Consider the following 14,183-nt stretch of genomic DNA (forward strand, 5'->3'; position numbering starts at 1 on the left):
AAGGGAGTGAATGAGGTTGAAGAAGTTAGAAAGGATCAATGAATATGCTATACAAATATGTTTGTTCTAGTACTATAGACATGTTTACCATCTGTTTGCAAAAAGACTGCTGTTACCATAGAGGTTTTTGCACCTTATTAAAATGAGGTACTACAGAAAACATAGTAATTTCCCTTCCCAACATGATGAGCTACAAAAAATAATAAGAAAATAGACTGTTTATAACGATGAATCTGAACCTATTAATTGGAATTAAGCTGATGTAAACACACCATCTTCAACACCGAAAGGAATTTGTGAAAAAAATATAGAAACCGCTGATACCATCATGATGATGTGGTTAATGCTTAAAAAGAAAAGAATTATGATTGACGTTAGATTATACAACATTTGATCAACTGATCAAGATGTTCGATTTGACACCAAGTCTATGCAGCATGACCTTTGATCGAATGATAATTGAACGGAAGTGGATAACACAAACATCCTCGGATATACCAAGACAGTTCAAATCGTTGCCAAAGGATTGCTCGTTTTCCTTGCTCGACAACGTTCCCCTACAACACAACATTTACCCTGTCCATCAATACTAATAATAGAAGGATATCTATTTCTTATACTGATTCACAAACTGTACATTAGCATGTTCAAATACTATGGGATTGATTGCTTGACCTTTACCTCGATGTTCTTTAGCGTATAGTTATCATGAGCTAGAATGAAATATGGATGACATCCTCGACTATCTGTTGGTGATGAGGCTAATCCATTGATGATAGGATCGATCAATGATACTTTAAGGCCGAAGATCTCCATTGCTACTTTTGCTTGCACGATTTGAAGAGTGGTGGGTGTCCCACAATGTCCAAATTCATCCAATGCTAACTCCGGAGATCCATGTGGAGATATCCTCACAATCCTCTCTATCTCCACCCCTAGGGATACCTCCCTCTCGATCAAAGATTGTAGGATGTGGAGAAGTTCCGGTGTTTTGCCTTGAATTATTTCCCCATGCTCTGTGCTCCATATCACATCATCTAGAATCAATTTAAAACCCCCAAGATTTCCCAATCAAACTGCTGATGATTTCACAAGGCAAATTCTAAGACATTTTTTTCCACCACGACATACATTTTCTTTATGCTACACAAAATTACATATATACAAATAGAAGCAAGCACATGTATGTATGTATGTATTGTATGTATTTTTAGTGTAGCTGATGTATCTAAGGTACCTGTGCAGTTGGCAAGCATAGATTCGGGGTCGCGAAACTTGCATAAGGAATCATTAAAGAGTTGCCACCGCACTTGCAGGTGCCTGAAGATCGCGTGTAGCTCGGCAACCGATCTCAGATGCCAAACAACAAATGCCTGATGTTCATCCAGGTAATCCATCTCACCATTTCCATTGCCATCGCCATCGATCCGATCGTTAGTTACAATGTGTTTAAGATCTCTAGCGCGACTCGATTTTCCTCTAAATGTGCTTATTAATCCTGCTTCTTCTTCATTTTCGTCATCATCGATGACCATCACGCTCGAATAATCGTGATCCTCTGCATCCTCCTCCATATTATTGGTGTCGATGGGTGAAGATGATGGATGGTTGTTGATCATAGAGGTGCTGCTGCATGAGCACGCGAAGATGTGCCGGAAAGCTCCGAGCACAGGTCGAATCAAGGGATGTTGGCATGCCATGAATCTAATCGATCAAACTTATATATGGATGCAGGTTCAATGTGAATCGACCATGGGCTCCATCCTAGAAAGAAAGAAAGAAGTACACATGAATCATCAACAACGAATTTCCAACCAGTTTCGGAGTAGTTTGCTTTGCAAATCTTGTAAAAAAAATTTAAGACAATGGGTTCAAAAGTAGTGGATGTAAAAACCCATTGTTAAGCGAAGAATTATGGATTCAAGATAGTTTTTCCTTCTTCTGTTTTGATTATTTATAGAAAACTTGATATAATCAGAAATGTTGTTGGCAAAGCTGTTTTCAGAATATTTAGAGGATTGTGTAGGAAATATCCCTATCTGTTGATCTATCTATCTCTCTATCTATCAGAGTTCAAAATCCTTCGTTATAAATAAAACCAACATGAAATTGTATGTACCCAAATCCTTAGCTATTCTATTAAAACCCAAACAGAATTGGTTCAAACAATTCCTACCTATCTTAAACCCCGACTTTGGTCATGTTTGTCTAAATGGTTAGCTGCGGTGATTACATGGATAGTTTGTTATGAATCAGATAACATATTAATTTGGCTAACGTGAAACGTGCCAGAAATCCTTAGCTATATACTCAAACCTGAATTTCTGAGAGTGATGTATGATCAAAGTTCTTAGCTATATAAAAAAAAAAGCCCAATTTGAATTGATGGTCAGCAAATTCATAAGCTAATATTAGGAGGCGAATTGAATTGATCATTGCGAGTGTAGCGAATCAAAAGTTATAATATATATAATATGTAACGGGACAATTTGTGTGCTAGAGAGACAGGGACAGGGACAGAGAGACAGAGAGACAGAACAAGAAAACAAACCTCAAACGTTGATCTTCATCAGAAGTGAAAGGAATGAAAGAAAACGAAAGGAAAGGGAAGGAAAGGTTGAAGACGACGATGACTACAACAACAAATACTACTATTTATGTATTTATGTGGGGGTATGTAGGCAAATTTTCTGATTTTCTGTTGGTTGTGTAATAGCCGAAGGGGGAGACAGACAGACAGACAGACAGACAGAAACCCTAAAATGAAAGACCGACCATCATCAATGGCCGTCTGAGCAGAGCAGATGAGGAGGGACTTAATTATGAAACCCCATCCATGGTGTTCCCTCTGTTTCTGTTTCTTCTTTCTGTTTCTTTATTTACATACGCTTCTTCCTACAATGATAGCATATGTATATGTATATGTATATGTATATGTATATGTATATGTGTATGTGTATGTATATGCATATGTGTATGTGTATGTGTATGTGTATGTATATGTATATGTATATGTATATGTATATGTATATGTATATGTATATGTATATGTATATGTATATGTATATGTATATGTATATGTATATGTATATGTCTATGTATATGTGTATGTGTATGTGTATGTGTATGTGTATGTGTATGTGTATGTGTATGTGTATGTGTATGTGTATGTGTATGTGTATGTGTATGTGTATGTGTATGTGTATGTGTATGTGTATGTGTATGTGTATGTGTATGTGTATGTGTATGTATATGTATATGTATATGTGTATGTGTATGTGTATGTGTATGTGTATGTGTATGTGTATGTATATGTAATATGTATATGTATATGTATATGTATATGTATATGTATATGTATATGTGTATGTATATGTATATGTAATATGTATATGTATATGTATATGTATATGTAGGGAGGGGAAGAGAATTGTTTCAATTGATGGCCAATGGAGACCAGAAGGTCATGGGTTCAAACCCTATATTCCACAGTGGCATCTAGTTAATTAAGAGATTATGTGTGGAGTAATAGAGTGGTGAGAAAATTTAGGTTTTGAACATAAAGACATAGTGTTTGTAGTGTAACAACTCACCAACTACTAGGCTAATTACAATTAAAGAGAGAAAAGAAAGAAAGAAAGATATATTAACGTCTTCTAAGGCCAAAATTGGCCCATGAGACAAATGGTGTACAACAAAAATGGGATATTTACCCATTCATCGAAAGTAAAAATAAAAATAAGATAAAATAGAGTTTAAGCTAAATAGTTCTAAGAAAACAACAAACATGTTCTATATAAAAAACATGTTCTACAATGAGAATGATTCTATACTAGGCCTAATTTCATTTCCATCCAAGTCTCTCGAAGAGAAGCGGGGGGTCAAAGGGTTGCCATGATGTGGATGTGGCCCGTGGTCCCCATGTAAGAGGTACCCCAACCATAGCTTCGAGTTGACGTAGCTCACGTTCCCTTATATTCTTAATCTTTTCTACTCCACGTTGACTTGTGTTGAAGCCCAACATCCGAGGACGTTTGGTTGCTCTTTGTATTTCTGCTTCCTCAAGGGAGAGGCCGAGCGGCGTAAGTGTATCCACATTCATCGTCTCCCCATGTTCCTGAAAAATTACACTAGGTACATGTTGATGAGTAGTAAAAGGGTTATGATTAACACTTTGTAATTTATCCTCCCTATGTTGTTTTAGCTCTAAGATATACCTACCTAGTCTCTTTACACTCGGGGTATCTAATAGTTTGGAGAGGGTGGGAGAGGGTCCTAGTATGTCTTGGTATTCCGCCCGTATCTCGGCATAAGTTGGGCACTTGCATGTGAAGTGATACTCATCCTCTATCTCTATGTGGCATAACCTACATAGCCTTTCCTCTCTAGGGACTCTATTAGCTCGACCATTCTCAATCTCAAGTTGGTGAGATGATATCCTAAGTTGTCCAATGGCCACCCTTAGTGCATTTGATAAGAAAGTATCTAGGTATCTTGGTCGTGTAATAAACCCTAACTTAGAGAAGTGCAAGAAGTGTTCCTTATAGTACACCATTTTAGATGAGAGTGGCTCTCGTGGGGTGATCCATTTGTATCGAGTGTAGATTTGCCATATTTCTTGGCGTATCACTTTATTACGATCTTCACGAGAGATTAAAGTTTGATCAGTCCCATGGTTGTACTTAAGGGGAGGTAGGTTATTAATGTCTATGCCATTTGCAAATAACCAACTCACCACAATGCTATACCAAGAGTTGGTGTCTCCAGACACATGTAAGGATCGGGATGCCTCAAAGGCTCGACGGGATATCCTATCTTGTGGTTGACTATGTATCCGAGAGAGAGAGAGCTTTATAAGATATTTGTAGACCAATTGTGTCCCCCCAATTTAGCTGTGACACTAGTCAATTGTGTAGTTTTATACAGTTGTGTCCCCCCAGTATCATGTAGCGGTGACACTATTCAATTGTGTAGTGCTTGCCACATATTTATTAATATAATTATGCGTTTTCGAGAGAAAGAAAGAAAGAAAGATATATTAACGTCTTCTAAGGCCAAAATTGGCCCATGAGACAAATGGTGTACAACAAAAATGGGATATTTACCCATTCATCGAAAGTAAAAATAAAAATAAGATAAAATAGAGTTTAAGCTAAATAGTTCTAAGAAAACAACAAACATGTTCTATATAAAAAACATGTTCTACAATGAGAATGATTCTATACTAGGCCTAATTTCATTTCCATCCAAGTCTCTCGAAGAGAAGCGGGGGGTCAAAGGGTTGCCATGATGTGGATGTGGCCCGTGGTCCCCATGTAAGAGGTACCCCAACCATAGCTTCGAGTTGACGTAGCTCACGTTCCCTTATATTCTTAATCTTTTCTACTCCACGTTGACTTGTGTTGAAGCCCAACATCCGAGGACGTTTGGTTGCTCTTTGTATTTCTGCTTCCTCAAGGGAGAGGCCGAGCGGCGTAAGTGTATCCACATTCATCGTCTCCCCATGTTCCTGAAAAATTACACTAGGTACATGTTGATGAGTAGTAAAAGGGTTATGATTAACACTTTGTAATTTATCCTCCCTATGTTGTTTTAGCTCTAAGATATACCTACCTAGTCTCTTTACACTCGGGGTATCTAATAGTTTGGAGAGGGTGGGAGAGGGTCCTAGTATGTCTTGGTATTCCGCCCGTATCTCGGCATAAGTTGGGCACTTGCATGTGAAGTGATACTCATCCTCTATCTCTATGTGGCATAACCTACATAGCCTTTCCTCTCTAGGGACTCTATTAGCTCGACCATTCTCAATCTCAAGTTGGTGAGATGATATCCTAAGTTGTCCAATGGCCACCCTTAGTGCATTTGATAAGAAAGTATCTAGGTATCTTGGTCGTGTAATAAACCCTAACTTAGAGAAGTGCAAGAAGTGTTCCTTATAGTACACCATTTTAGATGAGAGTGGCTCTCGTGGGGTGATCCATTTGTATCGAGTGTAGATTTGCCATATTTCTTGGCGTATCACTTTATTACGATCTTCACGAGAGATTAAAGTTTGATCAGTCCCATGGTTGTACTTAAGGGGAGGTAGGTTATTAATGTCTATGCCATTTGCAAATAACCAACTCACCACAATGCTATACCAAGAGTTGGTGTCTCCAGACACATGTAAGGATCGGGATGCCTCAAAGGCTCGACGGGATATCCTATCTTGTGGTTGACTATGTATCCGAGAGAGAGAGAGCTTTATAAGATATTTGTAGACCAATTGTGTCCCCCCAATTTAGCTGTGACACTAGTCAATTGTGTAGTTTTATACAGTTGTGTCCCCCCAGTATCATGTAGCGGTGACACTATTCAATTGTGTAGTGCTTGCCACATATTTATTAATATAATTATGCGTTTTCGAGAGAAAGAAAGAAAGAAAGATATATTAACGTCTTCTAAGGCCAAAATTGGCCCATGAGACAAATGGTGTACAACAAAAATGGGATATTTACCCATTCATCGAAAGTAAAAATAAAAATAAGATAAAATAGAGTTTAAGCTAAATAGTTCTAAGAAAACAACAAACATGTTCTATATAAAAAACATGTTCTACAATGAGAATGATTCTATACTAGGCCTAATTTCATTTCCATCCAAGTCTCTCGAAGAGAAGCGGGGGGTCAAAGGGTTGCCATGTGGATGTGGCCCGTGGTCCCCATGTAAGAGGTACCCCAACCATAGCTTCGAGTCGACGTAGCTCACGTTCCCTTATCTTCTTAATCTTTTCTACTCCACGTTGACTTGTGTTGAAGCCCAACATCTGAGGACGTTTGGTTGCTCTTTGTATTTCTGCTTCCTCAAGGGAGAGGCCGAGCGGCATAAGAGAGAGAGAGAGAGAGAGAGAGAGAGAGAGAGAGAGAGAGAGAGCACTTTCTATAATACTTGAGAGACCAATTCCGAGCTATGGTATCGGTTCCGTCAAATAGTTGGCTTTTGATGATACGATGTAAAATACCATGCCAACAATGATAAAGAAAGGAAATAAAGCAAGCTTATATTAATGTGTTTTAAGAAGCCAAAATGGACTGCAAAACGAAACACGAGGTAAACATCTTACAATAGAATTAAATTGAATAGAGTTGTTATCATCCATGAGGAGGTCAATCAAAGATAGAGTGTAAGTGAGTGAGCTTTAGGCATGGAAGACAAGACATCCAAATAGCGGTGGAATGCTAACCTATAACTAAAGATTGGTTACAAAACAATGTTGAGATATACTTCCCAATCCCATCAAATCTAGTAAATAATATCGAGGCTACATTTTGACAAGAGGAATTTCCTTATTAGTTCTTACATTGTATTGAATCTACGATGAGCATAGGTGATGTGTCAACTAGGTGTAGTTTATGGTGCACTAATTCTGGCATTGCCCTACACATTTGACCTACCTAGTTATAGCATTCCACACTTATAATTGAAAGCTCCTCAAATTCACAAACGTTATGTTATCTTGAGTGTCCCCGACTTTAAAATATGTGTTTTGGTTATATTCTCAACACATTGATTGTTTTTTTACTCAGGCATCCTAAAGAGCAAGTGGGGGAATTCTCTCTTAATTCTAAAGATTTAGGAATGGACTATGTATGTGTTAAGTATCGCAAAGCTTGTGTAGCCCATGTTTTTTACTAATAAAATGCCTTCCACACATTTATTCTATTTATACACCTATCTCTCAATTTGCCATTATGTCGATTCATTAATAACGCTTGATTGCCTACGTAGCATTCAATGTTGAGTAACTCACATATATACTAGAATCTAGATTGGTTCGGTGAAGCAATCCTATGTGCATGCTTTACTAGACTTCTCACAAGGACAATAAACCAAGATACTCATAAGATAGAGTCAAGGAGATGGAAAACCATCATAATTGTACCATACCATAAAAGCAAAGGATAAGGAAATGATTGCCTCATTTGATTGTAATTTGTGACACGTGGAAAGATTATGCCTTTGTGTTACGTATTTGCTTTGTTGATTGCTTCATCTACACATTTATGTGAGTTTGCATGGATATCGGATTAGTTGAACACTCAACCTTGTCGGTTGCAATCCTTTGAAAAGGGTCATCGTCAATGAATATTTTTCAAAACTTGTGAGACATTATAATGAAATTTTATAATCCTTGTCGATTAGAATAGGTTTTTACACCATTGTGACTCTCAAAAGGGTAAATATGATTGTGAAATTAAAGCAGAAGTTGGAGAAGGGTCACTATTGAATATTTTTTCAAACTATTGATATGATTGTTAAACCATATCATTCTAGAAGTGGTATTTATAAAACCGGAACACTTGTAAAGATAAATATATATAAATTTAAACATGAAGATAAAAAATAAATGGATAGATTTAAAGCATTAATTGCTTGGCCACCATCAACTGCGTGTGACTAACTCAAGTCAAATGTCACAAATTTTGGTCAGCAAAAATCAATATTTGTTGCTAGCATCCAACTTTTTCCCGACAATATTATGTCATGAAATAGCTTGATAAAAAATGTTGCAAGGAAACAAAAAAAATAAGCCGAAATAATTCAAATATTTATATTGTGTTTTCATATTTTTGGCAATATAGGGTTTTTTTAGTTTATTTTCATTAAAATATATGATGCTTTGGGATTTGCATGCGACAAAAGAAATACGTAAGTTGCGTCCAAATGAGAGACCGAGAGAGTTTGACCATAAGGAACATCATTGGCGTGAGTAAATAATAACCCCTCACTATTCCAAAAGTTTCCATGTATCTCTTCTATGGTTTCATTCAATGTATCTTATTGACCTTCCGATAGCTCTCTACTCTCACATTATTCATCCTTTTCCATTTTTTGACATCGTCATGGATTTGCCTCCATATCCCACATTTAGATCTCAAGCGGCATCAAATGGTTATCAAGGGACACATATCCCCTTCATAATATCTTCTAATGACTTAATTTACAATGTCCGCCAAAGTTTAACGATTCTATTCACAAGCTTGTTAAATGAGTATATTTCGTGTTTGATGTTTCCCTAATCTTAGCTCTTGAATAAATCATGATGACTTGGAAGAATCTCATTATTTTCATAAAGTTTGTAATGGCGTTGTGTGAAACGAATGTTCATATGGTTCCAAGAACTCTAGGTCCCATGGGGGAAAAGTAATTGTGTGAGGGCAATCATCTCTCTCTCTCTTCCCTACTAGAAAGTTGTTTGATAAGTCAACTTAGGCCTTGCATTTAGAGCTCAACTCTGAGCATGACAAATGCATAGACTCCTTTCTGTTTTCTTACTTGGCATGCACCAAGCGTTGGTTCCCAACTTTCTCATATCTATATTAAACCCTTTCCCCCCCTAATTTATTAGATGCCACTTGACAATGTAGGGGTTCAACACACAATCTTTTTGTCTCCCATCAAACAACATTCCTAATGGTCATCCACTATTACAATCACAAACCACATTTTCCATTGGATATGCCAAATGAAATTGCTCCACCTCAAGACTGGTTTATGGTGTGGCCTATCTATAGAGAGGGGTGTGTGTATGTGTGTGTGTGTGTGTGTGTGTGTGTCCACCACTTCGAAATATATTTTATGGGCAAAAGACCATAACTATTAAACTTGAGTAATACCAAGTAAAAAATATAGACATGATAAGGATGATATGAGGTTTTTTGATACTATAGTAAAAGAAAATGACCAAAATAACATCATTTATTAACTAAAGTGGATAGATCCACGATTTCAATCAGCAAATCATATGGAACGAAAGAAGCGAAGCTAACCCCAAGGGTTAAACCCATGGGGAGGCAAATGTTGCATTTAGTAACACTATTGTCTATTTTACTTAAGGCATCACAAAACATGTGAGTTTTCATCTTAAAACATGACAACAAAAGGAACATCACTCATACAATGTTCAAAATGAACATGTAGTAGAAGGTTGGGTATTTGCCATTCACAAAACATGTGAGTTTTCATCTTAAAACATGACGACAAAAGGAACATGACTCATACAATGTTCAAAATGAACATGTAGTGGAAGGTAGGGTATTTGCCATTAGACTTACTATCAGTGTCTTCTTGCTACTAGAATTGTTACAAATGCCCAATAGGTGGAGAATTATGACAAAGAAAAGCATCTTTCATATGCATTGCATGCTTATATGAATTTTGACAATTATGAAGATTGATGAATATGCTGTTAGATATAATCAATGATCAGCCCCAAGTTGTAAATCTATCCCCATATGTGCTCTTAGAGTGCACATTTTGTGATAGCGCCCCAAATGAGGAGCGGCTAGTGTGCAACTCGACCATATGGGTCGATAAGGTGCTAATCTAGGAAACCGTAGATGCGTAGGACACAATATATTTAGGAAAGAGAGAAATAGATAAAAGGATTGGCTAATCAAGTCAGCTAGAATATTTTGTGGGCAAGTTACGATGTACTTAGTCTTGAAGTATGCGTCATTGACTTCAAGATAAGTATTATGTAGCACTAGCCTGTACCTAGGGAGTTGGGTCATATTAAATGACAAGTCAGTTGACAGAAAAGGAATATCTCCACTACTGTCAACTGACTTGCACATTTATACTAAGACCAAACATAGATTATAAGTCACTTTTCTCACACAGTGGTCAGATTGATCATTAGTCCCCACTAATTTTGTAGTGAGCCGGTCCATATCCTATCTAAGCTCTAAGGTGTGAGCGCATGGGAAAACTACCATTTTGAACTACTCTCATATGTAATAGAAATTTTGTTTTCATATATCCATCTCTGCAGTTGTAACTCTATATACCTATCTACTCGATTCTCAATATTTCTAATTTGGTATCAGAGCGAAGAGGTTGATCTAGATTAGGTATATACGGGTAGTTGCTGTCTAGCAACAGAGAGAAATAGAGAGAGAGAGAGAGAGACAGAGTATCAATGGCCTTGTCCACGAATGTTGCAGCTGCTCCATTGCGCATTCGCCCACCTCCATTGTCTGATGGAAAGCTAGATGGAACCAACTACACTCTATGGAAGTTCAAAATGTCTGCCATTTTGGATTCCTACGAGTTGTTGGAAACAATCATGGGACCCACAGGGGGAGACCCTGAGCCCATGGCAACCTTTGACCCCGCACACCCTACCACATCAATTCCTCCAAATGCTGATCTACTTCGAGCCTGGAAGAGAAGGAATGCTGATGCGCTATGTACCATAGTCACTGGTGTATGTGACTCCGTACTAACACTAGTGCAACATACAACTAGGGCACATGAAGCTTGGAGCATATTGGCCAGCCAGTATGAGACCAGAAACTATACAAGGATACAAAACCTCGAAAATCAGCTTGCTGCAGAGAAGCTCGCTGATGGAGAGAAAGTAGAATCCTTTGTAAAAAGGATTAAGGATCTTCAAGATCAGCTGGCGGCTGTAGGAGTAGTCGTCTCTCAAGAGGATATGGCTCGTCGGTGCATTCGAGTACTTCCTTTCAAGTATGATGGCATTGTGACAGCATTGAACACTCAGGTTCGACCCACTCCTTTAAAATTTGATGAACTAAGTGCAATGCTGCTTGAAGAGGAGCTTCGGCTGAAGACAAGAGAAGAAAGGGAAGATTCAGCATTTGTCTCTAGGACTAAGGGTGAAGGGGCATCCAATTCAAACAATGCGAATAGGATACCGAAGAAGAAGAAGTTCAATGGATCGTGTTTCTACTGTGACAAGAAGGGTCACACAATCAAGGATTGTCGAAAGAAGATGGCGGATGAGAAGAATGGTTCTAATAAGACTTCTTGGAGAGAGCCCGAGTCCGCTAACAATGTCGTAGATGAACTTGAGTTATGGGTCGCAACTGAAGAAGTGTGTTCTTCAGTTGACACTCAAGTTGTTGATGAGTCTTGGATTCTCGATAGTGGAGCATCCCGACATATGACCAGTAATCGTGACTGGTACAGTTCTTGGACACCTCTACAAGAGCCCATCAATGTTGTGGTCGGGAACAATGCTCGATGTCCGGCCAAAGGAACCGGAACCGTCTCCCTCAAAGCAACGACCGGTGGGACAAAGCATCTCTCTCAAGTGTTGTACATGCCAGATCTGAAGAAGAATCTACTGTCCATTTCTGCACTGACTGACAAGGGTCTTGATGTTCGATTCAAGAAGTCGGGTGCAGAAATAACAGATTCTGCTGGCAAGGTTGTAGGAATAGGGGTGAGGCGCAACAATCTCTATGAGCTGAGCGCGTTTACCATTTCTACTGACCACAGCACAAGTACCAACACAAAGCAATGGCATGAGAGATTTGGGCATCTCAACGTTGCTGTGTTGAAGGAGATGAAGAAGTCGAATATGGTAGTTGGGTTGCCAACCCTATCTGACTTAAGTCATGTTTGTGATGCTTGTATGATGGGCAAGCATCAAAGATCAGCCATTCCAAAAGAGAGTCAAAATCGGGCAAAGACTCCTCTACAGCTAATACACATTGACCTCTCTAGAAAAATGGTGACTCCTGCAATGGGTGGATCTCTCTACTATATGCTAATAGTCGACGACTTCAGCAGAAAGATGTGGGTTTACTTCCTTCGGGAGAAGGCTGAAGCTTTTAAAATCTTCAAAAGATGGCATAAGTTTGTCGAGCGAGAGTCTGGAAAGTTAGTGAAGGAGCTACGCTCTGATCGAGGTGGAGAATTCTTATCAATAGAATTCTGTGAGTATTGCAAAGAGCATGGAATTAAGCGCCAACTTACAACTGCCTACACCCCACAACAAAATGGCGTTGTCGAACGTCGAAATCGAACAGTTGTCGAGATGGCTAGGTGTATGTTGAAGGCACAAGCGCTGCCCGACCCATTCTGGGCTGAAGCAGTGAACACAGCAGTTTACATCCTCAATCGGAGCTACACGAAGGCACTTCAAGGGAAAACACCCCAAGAAGCTTATTCAGGCAAGAAACCTTCAGTGCTGCACTTCAGAACCTTTGGGTGTATGTGCTACGCACATATTCCAGATGTGAGCAGAAAGAAGTTGGATGCTAAAAGCAAAAAGTGTATCTTTCTCGGATATAGTGAAGAGTCAAAGGCCTATCGACTCTACGATCCAGAGGCAAGAAAGATATTGACAAGCCGCGATGTGGTGTTCGATGAGGAACAACCACAGCTAGCTGAGAACAACGATTCTCAAGTTATCTCATCAACTGAAGAAGTATTTTACCCAATCCCGACCCATTATCCAAAAAAGGAAGCTGAACCATCTGATGGTAATGGTTCACTAGTTCAGCCTATGCCAGTCCCACATGTAAAGAAAATACCTAAGTGGGCTCAACAACTCTTCAATGATCATACTCCTAAAGTTGAGTTTCCTGAAACTTCAACTGATGGATTACGAAGATCAAGAAGAATACAGGAGCAAGGAAGAACCTCTGACCACATTGTCAACATGGCTCTGATGGTGGACATCATAGGCTCAGTGAGTGAGCCGACCTCGGTGGAGGAAGCTATGGCCGACCCGAAGTGGAAAGAGGCGATGATATCAGAATATGATAGCATCATGAAAAATGACACATGGGAGTTGGTAGAGAGGCCAACAAAGAAGAAGGTGATAGGCACGAAGTGGGTATGGAAAGTAAAGTATAAAGCTGATGGCTCTTTGGAGAAATTCAAGGCCAGGCTAGTAGCGCAAGGATACTCCCAAATTGAAGGGTTCGATGTACAAGAAACATTTGCCCCGACAGCTCGCATGACAATAATTCGAATGGTCATAGCGTTGGCTGCTTCAAGAGGATGGCCGATTTATCAAATGGATGTCAAATCAGCATTTCTGAATAGGCATCTCAAGGAGGAGGTATATGTGACACAACCACCGGGGTTTGAGATACCGAATTCAGAAAACAAAGTTTGCAAGCTGAAGAAGGCACTATATGGTCTAAAGCAAGCACCAAGAGCTTGGAACAAGAGGATAGACAGCTTCTTACGATCAATCGACTTTAAGCAATGTGCTTCGGATGCAAGTATGTATGTCAAAATGAAGGACGGGAAACAAGTCATCATTATCATTTACGTGGATGATCTAGTACTTACTGGTGACCATGAAGAGTGCATTGGCCAAACACAAGAGTGTTTGAAAACTGAGTTTGAAATGACAGACTTGGGGATTCTACACTACT

General features: G+C 38.9%; 1 protein-coding gene across 2 annotated transcripts; it reads right to left on the reverse strand.

Annotated features, from left to right (window-relative positions):
* Positions 1-354: 354 nt before the first annotated feature.
* LOC147853792 (uncharacterized) lies at positions 355-2,792 on the reverse strand. 2 transcript variants are annotated; one of them, XM_087332704.1, is made up of 4 exons: positions 2,776-2,792; positions 1,238-1,764; positions 682-1,037; positions 355-557 (listed from the first exon to the last, which is right to left on the reverse strand). In XM_087332704.1, exons 2-4 carry the CDS (start codon positions 1,698-1,700, stop codon positions 429-431), a joined length of 948 nt encoding a protein of 315 aa, XP_087188830.1. In that variant the 5' UTR covers positions 1,701-1,764; positions 2,776-2,792; the 3' UTR covers positions 355-428. The 2 variants fall into 2 exon arrangements, with proteins under 2 accessions (XP_087188830.1, XP_087188829.1); XM_087332703.1 differs by lacking the exon at positions 2,776-2,792 and adding an exon at positions 2,552-2,684.
* Between the last annotated feature and the right edge of the window lie 11,391 nt (positions 2,793-14,183).

This window comes from Azolla caroliniana, unplaced genomic scaffold (assembly GCF_043228905.1).
Source record: "Azolla caroliniana isolate FFs.n. ecotype wild unplaced genomic scaffold, voAzoCaro1.0.p SCAF_16, whole genome shotgun sequence".
Classification (NCBI taxonomy): Eukaryota; Viridiplantae; Streptophyta; class Polypodiopsida; order Salviniales; family Salviniaceae; genus Azolla; species Azolla caroliniana.